The 12727-nt window shown below is 41.0% G+C and overlaps 1 protein-coding gene across 3 annotated transcripts in view; it reads right to left on the bottom strand.

Moving 5' to 3' along the window:
• The window catches only part of mkxa (mohawk homeobox a), a 28330-nt gene extending 17451 nt beyond the window's left edge, over nt 1-10879 (bottom strand). For all 3 annotated transcript variants that reach the window (XM_031728332.2, XM_031728333.2, XM_039616909.1), the window contains exons 1-4: nt 10745-10879; nt 9353-9624; nt 7047-7206; nt 4230-4383 (exon numbers count right to left, since the gene is read on the bottom strand). In XM_031728332.2, the coding sequence (XP_031584192.1) occupies nt 4230-4383; nt 7047-7206; nt 9353-9528 (490 nt within the window). In that variant the 5' untranslated portion in view covers nt 9529-9624; nt 10745-10879. The remainder of the gene's footprint in view (nt 1-4229; nt 4384-7046; nt 7207-9352; nt 9625-10744) is intronic.
• Between the last annotated feature and the right edge of the window lie 1848 nt (nt 10880-12727).

Raw genomic sequence — 12727 nt, 5'->3', positions numbered from 1 at the left:
ACTGCTGTTCAGGATTTGCGTTTGAGAGGATCAGCCAATCAAAAGACTTGAATTAAGGAGGAGGGGGCAAGATTAGAACTGTGAATCACACAAACCTTTTAAAGTTCATGTAACACGTTTATATATTAATTAAGAGACTTCAAAAAATGAAGATTTTAAAAAAAATTGTAAACATGATCTATAGAAGCTGGATACTGTTCCTTCATGGAAATTGGATGATATGGATTTGTATTTGTTGTGTTTCATTTGCTATCAGGTTTCTGTCATTGTGTGCAAACAATACTGTTGCAGTCACTGACTGCACATAAACTCACAGTTACCACATATATAGTTCACAAGCTAAACACTGCAGTTAATCAGTGTTAAATGGCCAAAATGCATAAAATGTTTTAAAGATTCTGATCTCTACTACTGCACATGGAACTCAGTCAACGCATTAAGGGGAGTTTAAACAGGAATTGCGGCTGGAGCTCCAGTTAGCATAAGTGTATATAACAATCACGCACATTTTCTTCAGCAAATATTGTATTTCTAGAGTTAAAATGATTTTCCAAGTTCTGTGCGTCCCATCTGACTCGGGTGCTGGTTATTTTGAGCTGAACTTGAATCCAAATACTAGGCAGGGAGATTTGAACCTGGCACTCCTGCCCTCCCGTTGGCTGTCCTTCAAGAGCGGCAAGCACAGCCGAGACTTAAGACACATTACTGAATCATAACGGATGGTAGTCAATTTCCTCTCCATCAAAAGCGCGCTGCCCCTACGTTCCCTTGCAGAAATAAATAATTTCCAGGGTGCTGCTTTGCAACTGAAGACACTGAATTAAAGCACAGGTCCAAACCTGATGAAAAGGGGGGGGGCAGGAAGATAAAACACTGCACTGAAGAACCAGATATCCTCTGGCAGAAGGGAAATTAGGGAGAAGTTCGCTCTAGATACAGTCTCTGCCAAGACCATAATTTTGTAATTTGAACAGGTTGGACATTTGATTCAGCCGGAGCCAAATTAAAATTATAGCTCCCACATATCAGAAACACATGGATGGAGAGTATTTGCTCTCCTTCCTGTGCGCCATCAGAGAATCAGCATTTTTCCTATTGTCACTCATACAATAAAATAAATCTTTTCACATCAAGTCCTTGCAGTATTTTAAAGAAAACAGGCCCCTTTTCGCACCTCCATGACACTCCAGTTCACAAAACAGAAAACAACATTTTCTCTGCACTTCAACTCCAAAACAAGCTGGACCATTTCAGACAGTAAGAGGAATGCACTCCGGGTCAGTGGGGTTAGATCTGGCCCCATAAATAGACTCTGGAACAAAAGCATAGGCTTAAAAACATAATAGAGGGCCTTTTAGCGCGTGGGTCAGAAGTGGGAGCAGGCTGCGGATAGCTTCATAACCATAATATGACAGGGAGAAGAGTCAGGGAGATATACAGAGCCTCCGGTGGTACAGTGGCCTGTGGCAGACACAATGCAAACACCATGCACACATTCTTCTGTGAGCCGCACACTCGGCTTCTGCTCCTCAAAAATCTAATTAGAGATCACTGACACCACAGCGCTCGTCCTTTCTCTCTATTCTTTCACTGCTCGGGGATATAAGTTGTATTTTTTTTTATGTTTCCTAACCATGTTTTCTGTGCTGTCAGAGAGTACAAAAAGGCAGTCTCTCCCCTCTGAGGATCAACATGTGTTTGCAGTAAATACACTACGCTGACAGGGAGCCGCTCATTTGCAATTGCAGACTGGGAGGCAGAGGTTGGCTCAGCAGGGTGTCCTAATGACAGCGTGTCGCAGCCCATCGGCCTCGGCGTCTCTCAGTTGGATCACGCGCTCGCCATTTATATCCGGCCTAGAACATTGTTTCTGCAGAGCATCGGCCCGCTTTAGGAGGAACTCGGGAGGAGGTGGAGTGCCCTTTGGCACCGGTTCACGCCGTGACACTACATTTAAAATTCTGGGGGTACAACAAGTGTGATGTAAGTTCGTGGGTCAGTCGGTACAGAGTGCATCAGGTTCACAGCATGTGACCAGTTTATATAAGGGAGCCATTATTATGTGATATCTCAGAAGTGATCTTCCATCAAACTGACTGAGCAGCACACGTTTTCCACTGTTCTTTAATGCACATTATTGAATTATTCTAATGTTCAGCATTCAAGGACATGCTCTCAGCGAGAGACAGAGAACTGCAGAATAAGAGTGAAAGAGCAGGCGAAGGGTCAAACACCAAATCAGAACAACGCTGCTCATACACACAGAGAAGGAGTGGCCTTTCAAATATCATTATTATTATAATTCTGTTAGATTAACTAGTGCCAATGAAAATGGATAATATGCTTTGGTGAATGGAAAAGGAATTAGTCACATCAATCTGCTCTGTGTGCTGTGCATGGGTGCACATGGTACAAGGTTTGATTAGTGCATGCTTCTACTGATCATTTCGGGCAGTTTTTTTTTAAAGATTTAAAATAAAAATAAATTTTGTCATCGTAGATTACCAAATTAAACTTCATATTATCCTAATGGGCCTCCTGTTACCTCAAACACAGTAGCATTTTAAAAGATGTAGCTAAAAAGTACAGACACACTCTCTTGTCACTATTCTCATACATTTTAACAAGTAGATCTAAATTTGTTTCATATTTGCTGATATTCTTAATTTATCCACATCTACAGCTCCATTCATCTGAATAACTCTTGACTAGAATCCAATATTAAAAGATGGACACAAACACATGCAGTGATACTTTTCCGTCTATTTACGACACATGCATTTCTCTCCATCTCCAATTTTTTTATCTTTAGATGGGGATTTGGAACGATCCATACCCACAGAATAAGTTTATTATATATTCTATATTATATTTAAAATTGTACGGGATAAACTGGATTTAAACAGACTGTTACAATTAACTGTAACTGTAACTGTAACCTAAAGGACTGGTCCTGGTGTATTTTTACAGAGAGGTGGTACAAAAAGTGATTAACCTAAATATAATACTTTTTAACAGTAATAACAATAAATACCCAGACGGGGTTGTGTCCATGTGTGTAATTAGTAGCAAAAATAAGCAGGAATGGGTTTTGCCTGTTTTTTTTACACAGGACTATTTATCTATTTATAGATAAATAGATATATATGTCACCTCTCACTCGGAACAACACAAATTTGATGGGACACAGTGATCTTATGTGTGTGCTATGTAACGTTATATGTGATGGAAAACTTCCATAAATATGAATGAGTCACAAATGACTGATATACAGCACGTGCACTGTATCTATGCCAGCTTCCCGCCATAGAAGAAAATATACACCTGTTTTTACAGTTACGTGAACAAAGTTAAACAGGGCACCCTTTTATTCATAACTGTTTGAATAAAACAAATTAACCATATTGCAGATCAAAATTAAACATGGTAGTAAGTAAAGGGTTGTTAGTTATCCATGCCTTTGTTAACACCTGGCTGGATTACTGTAATGCTCTTTATATAGGGGTCAGTGCTTCATAGATTACTCATCTACAGAGGGTGCAAAATGCTGCAGCTCGTCTTTTAACTGGCACTTGAAAGTTTGAGCACTGTTTTATCTTCACTTAACTGGCTGCCCATTCCTTTTAGGATTCATTTTAAAATTCTTTTCTTTGTTTTTAAAGCCCTCCATGGCCTAGCCCCATCTTATATCTCTGAGCTGTTACAGCCTTTATACACCCACCCGCTCTCTCAGGTCAGCTGATCAGCTGTTCCTGAATGCACCCAGGACTGAGCGTAAACTTAGAGGAGCTCGCGCTTTTGCTGTAGCAGCTCCAAAACTGTGGAACAATCTGCCTTTAGAGATTAGACAGGCTTCTTCTCTGCCTGTTTTTAAATCACTTCTGAAAACCCATCTCTTCATGTTGGTTTTTAGTTGTTTTATGTATATGTATGGCTGTTTTAATTTTTATTTTTATGTATTATGTGTTTTATTTTTCGCTGTTTTGTTTTATTCTATTGCTCTTAACCTATTTACTATACAGCACTTTGGTCCTGTGCTGGCTATTTTAAAGTGCTTTATAAATAAAGTTGGATTGGATTGGTCTGGATTGGGGAAATTGAGTGTTGACATTGCTGGCTAATAATCCTTCCTCTGAGGTGAAATTAGTCAAAGGACGACCACTCCCCCATCACAGTAAACCTGGTTCAGCGTTGCTCACATGGGATGGCTGACAATTCAGAAACCGTACCTTCTGAGCAGCTGTCATCACTGCTCACGCTCAGCCTCTCTGCATTCCCCTGAACATATTTGTTGTACAGCTTGATTCTGAGCGCCCAGCTCAGGTCTGGCTGCCTCACTGTGTTCTTCAGTCGCCTCCTGGCATTGGCAAACCAGTTGGACACCTGAGAGAGAGAGCGAGTAAGACAAATAAGAGGGAAGTGGGAACGTACACCAAATAGAAACATATGTTATTGTTTGGATTCCAAATTCTTCCATATCCAGCAAAACAAAGTCTATTCCCTAAGAAAACGTCTGCTCTCTGCCTGCCATCAGTCTCATTCAGAAAAACCAAGCGAGACCGAAGCAAAAGACAGATACAGAGTCGGGTTGCAGAGGAGCTCTTTGAGGCCGAGATTTAAGAAACAACCCAGACGCTCCAGAGAGACACCCCAGCATGCATCCTTTCTGTATCAGTAACATGCAGGAACATTTAACACCATTCAAACGCTGGATGGCCAGCGAATGCAACATTTCATTAACTAACGTTCCAGCTGAGACGTACGTTGCCCATGCTTATTTTGGACTCGCACGGCCTCCCACCAATAAGACATTTTTTCCAACACTGTCTTCAAGATGCAATAAAAGAGACACTTGATCCAGCGCTCTTCCTTTCACTGGGAATGGAGACTATTAGATATTATACAAGAAAAACTTTTCATGCTCAATAGATTTCAAGCAGTTTATGAAGGGGCTGAGACAGAGGCCTTATGCTAGAGTACTTATTTTTCCGATCCTCTCTTTCAGTATCGTGTTTCTTGTTAACTAAGACCATCCCACATCCCTCTGTCGTGAGCCCAACACCGTGGCACACCAGGAGGACGGCGGCATCTTGTGAATTTGCGAGGTGAGACATGAGACAGCTTGCTTATGAGAGCTGGGGAAAGAATGGCTGAGGGAAAAGAGACAGAGATGGTACGCCTAAAAAGGCTGGACCCAATCGCCAAACCAAGCTCTCCCAGCCGTGGCTTGTCAGCCGCGTGTGTACCGTAGAGGAGACGGCATGCAGGGACGCCGAGGGATTTCAGTGGTGATGGAGAGATGGGACTGGATTTTTAGCACACTTGATTCACAATATTTACATGGAAAGAACAGGCTGTTTTGCTAAAACATGACAGATTTAGTTGTTTTAAACACCTGGTGCCAGGTGGGTGTTTCCAGGGAAAATGCACAGGAAGTGATGCATTCTACATTTCTGGACTAAACAGTGGAAGAAAGGGGTAGCTCTCATCCTCAATCAATGCACAGGCAAAGACATGTGAGTCACCAGTTAGCTGGTGCTATCATATCACACTTTTTAATGACTCTATATAAATGAATTTAGTCTATAAAATGAGAAAATACAATCATCACATGGTCTCAGCACTTTTTAAAATTGTGGCTTATGTCCCAAATGCCCATATATTAAAGATTATATCCTTTCTAAAGTTCAACAAATAAGAGAAAAATTGTCTACAGGTTGATTTGAGATTTTAGAAGCAGTGTATTTCTGATAGTTTGATGTAAGTCAGCTATTTGATTGGCTGATACATCGACTCAGCAAGGCACACTTAACAGAAAATCAACTAAAAAATTAATTAATAAAACTTTTATACCTCCCTCATGCTGGAAAATGCAATTATAACTTGCATGCATGCCTATGCTCACCATCGTGAAATATTCCACTGACCTTTGACGTTGCTGCTGGTGGTATTTGAGTGTCAGCTTAAACGCATGCATGCGTGTGTGTGAAGTTGTGTGGTAGTGTGTGTGAGCGGCACAGCACCCCTGTGTCCAACACAAAGCATTCCTCTGCACTCTACTCGCCCTCACCAAAACAAACAGCTCCATCAGGCCCCCAAAATGAGAACCAGATTAAGCACCGTGGCCGGCAGCCCAAAAAAGCCGCCGCAGACTTTCTGAGGCTGTATCAGTGACCTTGTCAGCCAGATGATACTGTACATACACAGCTGCACGTGCCAGACACCAAACACACTCATATTCTCCACTGGGTTTTCCTCTCAGCGGTCAGTCGCTAAAGTCAAGCCGTTCACTGTACTCTGGCATCATCAGCAGAGGGTGCAATACAGCTTAAAGCGTATTTGAAATTCGCGTTTCTAACGGCAGTACAGCAGATCAGAGGATCCCAAACTCTGGGTTGGGATCACTTCGAGGTCCCACGTGAAGTCCCAATGAAGTGTTGTCAAATGAAAATAAAAATACATCCGTGTTACACAGAAATAATAATAATACTAAAAAAAAAATGATTTCACTATTTTTCCATGATTCTTATAAAAAACAGAGCAATGGTTCAAATGAATTTCAATTAATTGCCTTTCTCGTAAAGTCAAAAGAGTTACATGACATAAAATTCTATTTGCAACTAAGTGAAGTTTGTGAAAACCTGAACTGATAATTACAATGTAACTACAGTATAATCTGTGTTGGGTTGAAGCTAAAGAAAAATGTGAGGCTTTCTTAGAAAAATAAAGGAACGAAAATATATAAATGCGCCTATGTTTTTCACAGCTGACCTATAAAATAATGTAAATCTAAAACAGTCATCTGCAAAGTGTTTTCACAATAGTGTGAAGAAACAACAATATTCAGCGCTGCATTGGTGCACAGAACTCAAGATGAAAAACATGTTCTACTTACTTCAAATGCAAATTCAAATACAGCTTTTCAATGCTCTCAACAACAGACATCACCCTTAACTGTTTAACGTAACTCTAATGCTCTGTATTCACTGTCAATTTCTTTGTCACCTGACCTGGAAGTTTGAAGGATTACCAGAAAGTGGTCTCACCTGAACCAGTGTCATTTGGGAGCCGAGTGCCAGGAGGATTTTCTCTGTCTTCGTGGGGTAGGGATTGTCCCTGTGCTTGTAGAGCCACTGCTTGAGCGGCCGCGCCATGTCCTGCAGGGCCTGACGTTTGTGTCGGACTTTACCACCACTGGGACGACCCCTGTGAAGAAATGGGTAGAGTATTTATCTGGTATTTGAGTTTGCAGAATCTTTTATCTTTTCCTTAAAAGCCTAATTTTTAACACATCTTCCTTGTATGAGTAAGATAGGCGATGTGCTCACAGTGCATTTGTAAGTTAACACAAATCTTGTTATATTTGAATAAAGAGTAAACAGTAAACAAATTATTCCGCTTTTAAAACTGTGATAAAATCTGAATTTAAAGCAATGAAACAGAATCAGGATCGTGCTGTATACTGAAATGAACAAACGGTGTTATGCGAGCAGCAAGTGGAGTCCTAAGTGGAGCGGCAAGTTGCCTGACTTTGTTAGTCATGACACATAAAGTGAACACTCTACAGAGTGTGCAATTTTCTCACCAAAAGCACTGCAATTAAGCCGAGAGATGTTAAAGAGACGTAGAGACGGAGAAAAAGAACGAGAGACTGAGTCAGTGAGGGGGAGAGAGAGAATAGCCACTTGCAGTTTATTTTTCATTGCGTGTCCCACAAACCGCCAACACATTGCTATGAAACAAACAAAAACATTCTGCTCAGGCACAAAGATTTGCCAGATTAACTTTTCACACCCAGCAGAAGTGGATCAAGAACAATGTAGCAGAGGCCACGGCTTGAGCCAAACCATCACACAAGGGACGGACAAAAAGCTGAAATTATACTTCTGGTTTTCACTTACAGAAAATCAAAGTAGGGAATATACACTGTGGCCTGGAAGATCGCAAATATATTTTCTCAAATCCCAATTCAGCAACTCAGTGGTGAGTAGAGCTACAACAGCAACTCATAAAAGATCACTACAGGGAAATTACACAAGATGAAAAATGACAATATATGAATTTTCTATGAGCCCTTAAATGAATATTGGAAAGTCTTTCTCTGAGTCTGCTTTTCCTGAGCTGTAATGGACTCAGTCTCACCTGTAGCTCCAGGTCTTATGAACCTGTAGATGTCAGTATGGTGCTGTGCTGCATTTCTCCTTTTATCTCACCAAAAAGCTGCTCTCACTGTAGATGTAACATACTTTAGTCTAACCTCAAAGTCTACCCGAGGTTCATGTTCTACAAATATTTTCCTTGTAATCCAGATCGCTATGAACATCTTAAAGGATTTTTCATTCCATGTTCTGAACTTTGGCTTTAAACACACTCTCTCACACACGCACTCTGTTTAATAATTTAATGTACTTTGTTAGTCTGATCCGTCCCCTGAAAGCACACCTACAACTCACATAAGTTCACATAAAATTCTTTTAATATTACTGAAGGTTTCTTCTTCACAAGGCTCCTTAAAGTGCCTGCTTTCCCCCAGGTTGCTCTTATATAAGCCAAAAAAACATGGACATATCAGGACACATCTTTACCTACACCTGCTTCCTATTGTAGAAAATATATAGTTTAAAAAAATCGATGCCTGCTTACATGATTGACTAGACCACACAGAGAGCTCAAGGGTGAATTTATTTATTGAAAACAGATGGAGACCTCCGCTACTGAACAAGGCTGACCTACTTATTAACTCTAAGATTAGCTGTGAACATCAGCACCAAAATAAAGCCCAGATTGGGAAACGGTAAATATAAATTCTCTGAGCCCTGGAATCCTGGTGCATTAAATCCACATGAAAAAAGTTAGACTTGATTATTATTTTTTTTTCTTTCAGTGCTGAGATCTAGAGCATAATGTTGGGACCTATAAACGACCAAAATTGTGGCTTATTGGGGCCTGCGTAAGTTTCAAATGTTTGTGCATAAATGCGCAATTACGCACTGCTGCTGGTACTTTATCAAATCCAAATGTTAATAAATGCATCTGTATTATAACTCAGTGAGGCTGGTGCACACACATGGATTAAATATTTATTTTAACAGGATCTGAACCCAAAAGTCTGGCTTGGGTGTTTGGTCTGCTGTCTTTAATTCTGCGCACAAACTGGAGCGATAACCACAGCGCTCTGATAACAAAACCAGCATTGTTGTTCCCTCTCTCTCGTTCTGTTAGCTCGTGCTGGGAGAAATAATCGTGGAATAGAGGCACTCCTCATCAGTAACACCCCGGAGGGAAACTCCAGTTAATCCAACTCCGCACATGCTGACCAGCAGCGTTAACCATAACAGAACGCTCCACATACCCGCTCCGCCGGTGTCTGATCGCCTGGTTGTCTCTGATGGTCTGGTTGCTGGAGAGGAGGTCTGGATGCTGTCCGTCGATCACTTCTAGATAATTTCTGCTGCTCATTTCCACCTCCTTTGCTTTCTCCTCAAACAGAACCTGGCTGCTCAACTTGTTAAAGACAATGGTGTTCATCTTAGGTCAGACAATCCACCGTTTTTCTCTGACGCGTAAAATATCAGAAGGAGGGAAGGAAATCCTCGGATTTGTCACAGTGTCCCAGTGTCTCTCCTGTGGAACAAGTGTACATATTTTTACACAAAGCGTGCTCAGAAATACCTCGGAGGATGTCAAGTAAATTTGCGAGGGAAACTATTAAAACTTGACCTTTGGCCACAAGGATCACAAGAAAAACACTTAATAATGCTATTGCTTTAAAACACCGGTTTCTCTGACAAATGTAAATTCTAAACCTTATTAAATATGCTCGCTCATTTATTTACACTACATTTAAAAAGCTGATCGACTTTACCTAAAGCAGAACGCACCTAACAGCGAAACTTTGATGCATCATTAAAGAGCCGCTTCACAAACAAAACAACAGAAGCACTTGTGCAGACTCATTACGCACAAATATCCATTGATGTGCAAAGCTATGCGTGAGGAAATGGACATAAATAAAACTGTGAAGAATGCGTGCAGACAGCAGATCAGTTATGAGACAGTGAGTAAATAAATGTTGTGTGACACGTGCGCATTAATGAAGCTCTTTATCTGATTTTTCTACGTGACAAAATTCCACTGTCTTCAATTTAATGCACTTCCACTTTATTTCCAGGAGACAGCAGGGAAGTGGTACTGCAAGATTTGAACTTTAAACACTAAATTTGAGTTTGTAAAATGTGTTCAAGTGGAATTCACCTCCAAGTATCGTCCTCTGCTCTGCGGTCGCGCGTCAAGAACTCGTGAATGGTTTATTTTGTTTGGTGCTTCCACTCCTCCTCCCTTTTAAAATCTAATACAAACAAACCTACAGCCTTCACAAAAATGTGACTTTTTTTTTTTCCTCCTTTCGCCCTCAATTTGTAATTTCTAGTTACAAAACAAGAGAAGCACCTTTGAGCTTTCATCATTAACCTGGCGCAAATTCCGCGCAGCAACAGCACTGAAATAAAACACCCAAGCAATATTACTACCACTACTACTACTAGTATTACTAATAATATTTAAGTTCCAACCTGTGTCACATTTATTGTATTTAGCTTTCTATATGGGGTTACAAGTGAGAATAAAGAGCCATGCAAACTCGGTCCAGTTCATTCAAAGTTGTATACGTGTTTGTCCTCCTCTACATCATCCCTGTCCTGAGTCTCAGTAACGCGGCTCCATAAATCACTGTGAGCGCAGTTACCTGTCCCGGGTCCCTCCTGCGTCTCTCTGCTGTGTAGAGCAATAATCCTGTTTCCAGTCACCCATTCCCTGCTCACATGTTCCCCTCCTGAGATCCTGAGCTCAAACCGCACGAACCGCCGTCTCCTCCTCCGCTTTATCGAGCGGCCTGCGCCGCGCTGCCCGGGACTCTGAATATCGCACCCTGCTCATGTTTCCTAGTACACAGCCTGAGACTGCGAACATACTGTTGATGGCTTACGCCTGTTCTGGGGCCGGGGCCAGCAGAGGGGAGGAGAGGGAGGGGAGGCATCACGCTGCAAAAAGTAGGCTGTCTAAATCACGAATCCACGGTGGAGTCTGAAATGTTACTCAGAGTTGTCAGTTTGTGAAAACCCCCTTTGGCTGGTATTTAGTCCTTCTGTTTGGAACATAATACTGCAAAGCAATATTATAACTAGTCATTAATGAAGCCTGAGTAATTAGAATGATAAATTAGTAGACGTGTACAGATTCTCTTCAGTCCTTTCCAGAAAATAAGCGCAAAAACTGTGAAAGCAGCACGAAAAAGCACTACTAAATCCAAATGAGCAGCTTTTATTCCATGTGTCATGCGCTGCTTTGTAAAAAACAATGGAGCACATGTGTCATATACATGTAGTGTCATAGCTGTGGAAAGGATGTGCAAAATGTGGGATTTTTCTAGCAGAAGAAAACTCCAAATACTGCAACAAGGTCAGTCATTATGGTTTCTTTTCTTTAGCTCCTGCAAGATGTAGACTGAGTCAAACCCACTGTCTGCTACAGACACTTTACAGTGCAATAAACCTGTTGTGGATGCTTGTAAAGACTGTATCATGTTTTATCCCTGCAAGATCACACTTGGGTCCTAAATGGTCCTGTGTCAAGAGATTTTGTCCCCTTCTAGCAACCACTTAGTGCACTTTTGTATACAGCTGCCTATCAGTGTATCAGACCATCTTCAAGGTTTAATGTTTTCCTTGTAATGAGAGTTATTCCATCAGATTCAGCACAAAAACACAATTCTAAACTATTTTTGGTAACACTGAAAAGAAAAAAGAAAAAAATCTGAGTGTATATAGCCATGCCACTGCTGATTACTCCTGATGCACCCTCTCATTGACTTCCATTATAAACCTGTCACATTATGGGCTCATGAGTCACAGATTCTGAGGTTCTGACTTGTGTGTTCCTTTGGGGTTTATCCAAGGTAGTTATTCGAAGAACATGACTAAGCAGCAAGAGCCATATGAAGGGTTCGAGCCCTGTGTAATTATTGTTTATTTGTGCTTATTTTCATTTAATGGGGGAAGTTAACTTTTACTAACAGCATGTGCAAACATACCATGAATGGCCCAGTCATGTAATGGCTTTAATTAAGAATAGTTTATTTGCTTGGGTTATACACAATATGTATGTTTGACTTCTCACCTGATGTGAACTCATGTTACCTCCCATGACCTTGCCAGTGTTATCTAAACTTGTGGCTCAGCACAGACTTGACTGGGAAAGTTTGGAGGCTTGTAAATGGCATCTCTTTGTTCTTAATCTACCCTCTCCAAAGCCTCTGCTTTTACTCCCTGCAACTCTCTTTGTGACTCCTGCTTGTCATCCAAGTGTGGGTGTGCAAAACGATTCAACAGGTAGGAGCACAACATTAATCATCATGTCCCACTCTATAAGGATTGGTGGCAGGGATTCTGCAGGCGATCCCTGTACACAGTTCTGTTTCATCTCTGGCTGGAGTTCCTAAACGACACCGGCATCTGTTTTCTTTGTTGTCTATTCTTCATCATCTGTTTGGGTGTTGGAGTTAAACTATAAACGATTTTTTTGAAACCTGGCACCAGTGACTATTTATTTCTAGTCTAGAGATATGGGTTGCTGCTGAAAAGCTTTGCAGTATAATCTATTTTTCATGAAGTCTTGTAACGCTGAATGTGACACCTGACTCAGTCTTAATCCACTCCACAGTTTAGACATT

Source organism: Oreochromis aureus, linkage group 9 (assembly GCF_013358895.1).
Source record: "Oreochromis aureus strain Israel breed Guangdong linkage group 9, ZZ_aureus, whole genome shotgun sequence".
Classification (NCBI taxonomy): domain Eukaryota; kingdom Metazoa; phylum Chordata; class Actinopteri; order Cichliformes; family Cichlidae; genus Oreochromis; species Oreochromis aureus.
This window is presented reverse-complemented; position numbering and strand designations above follow the sequence as displayed.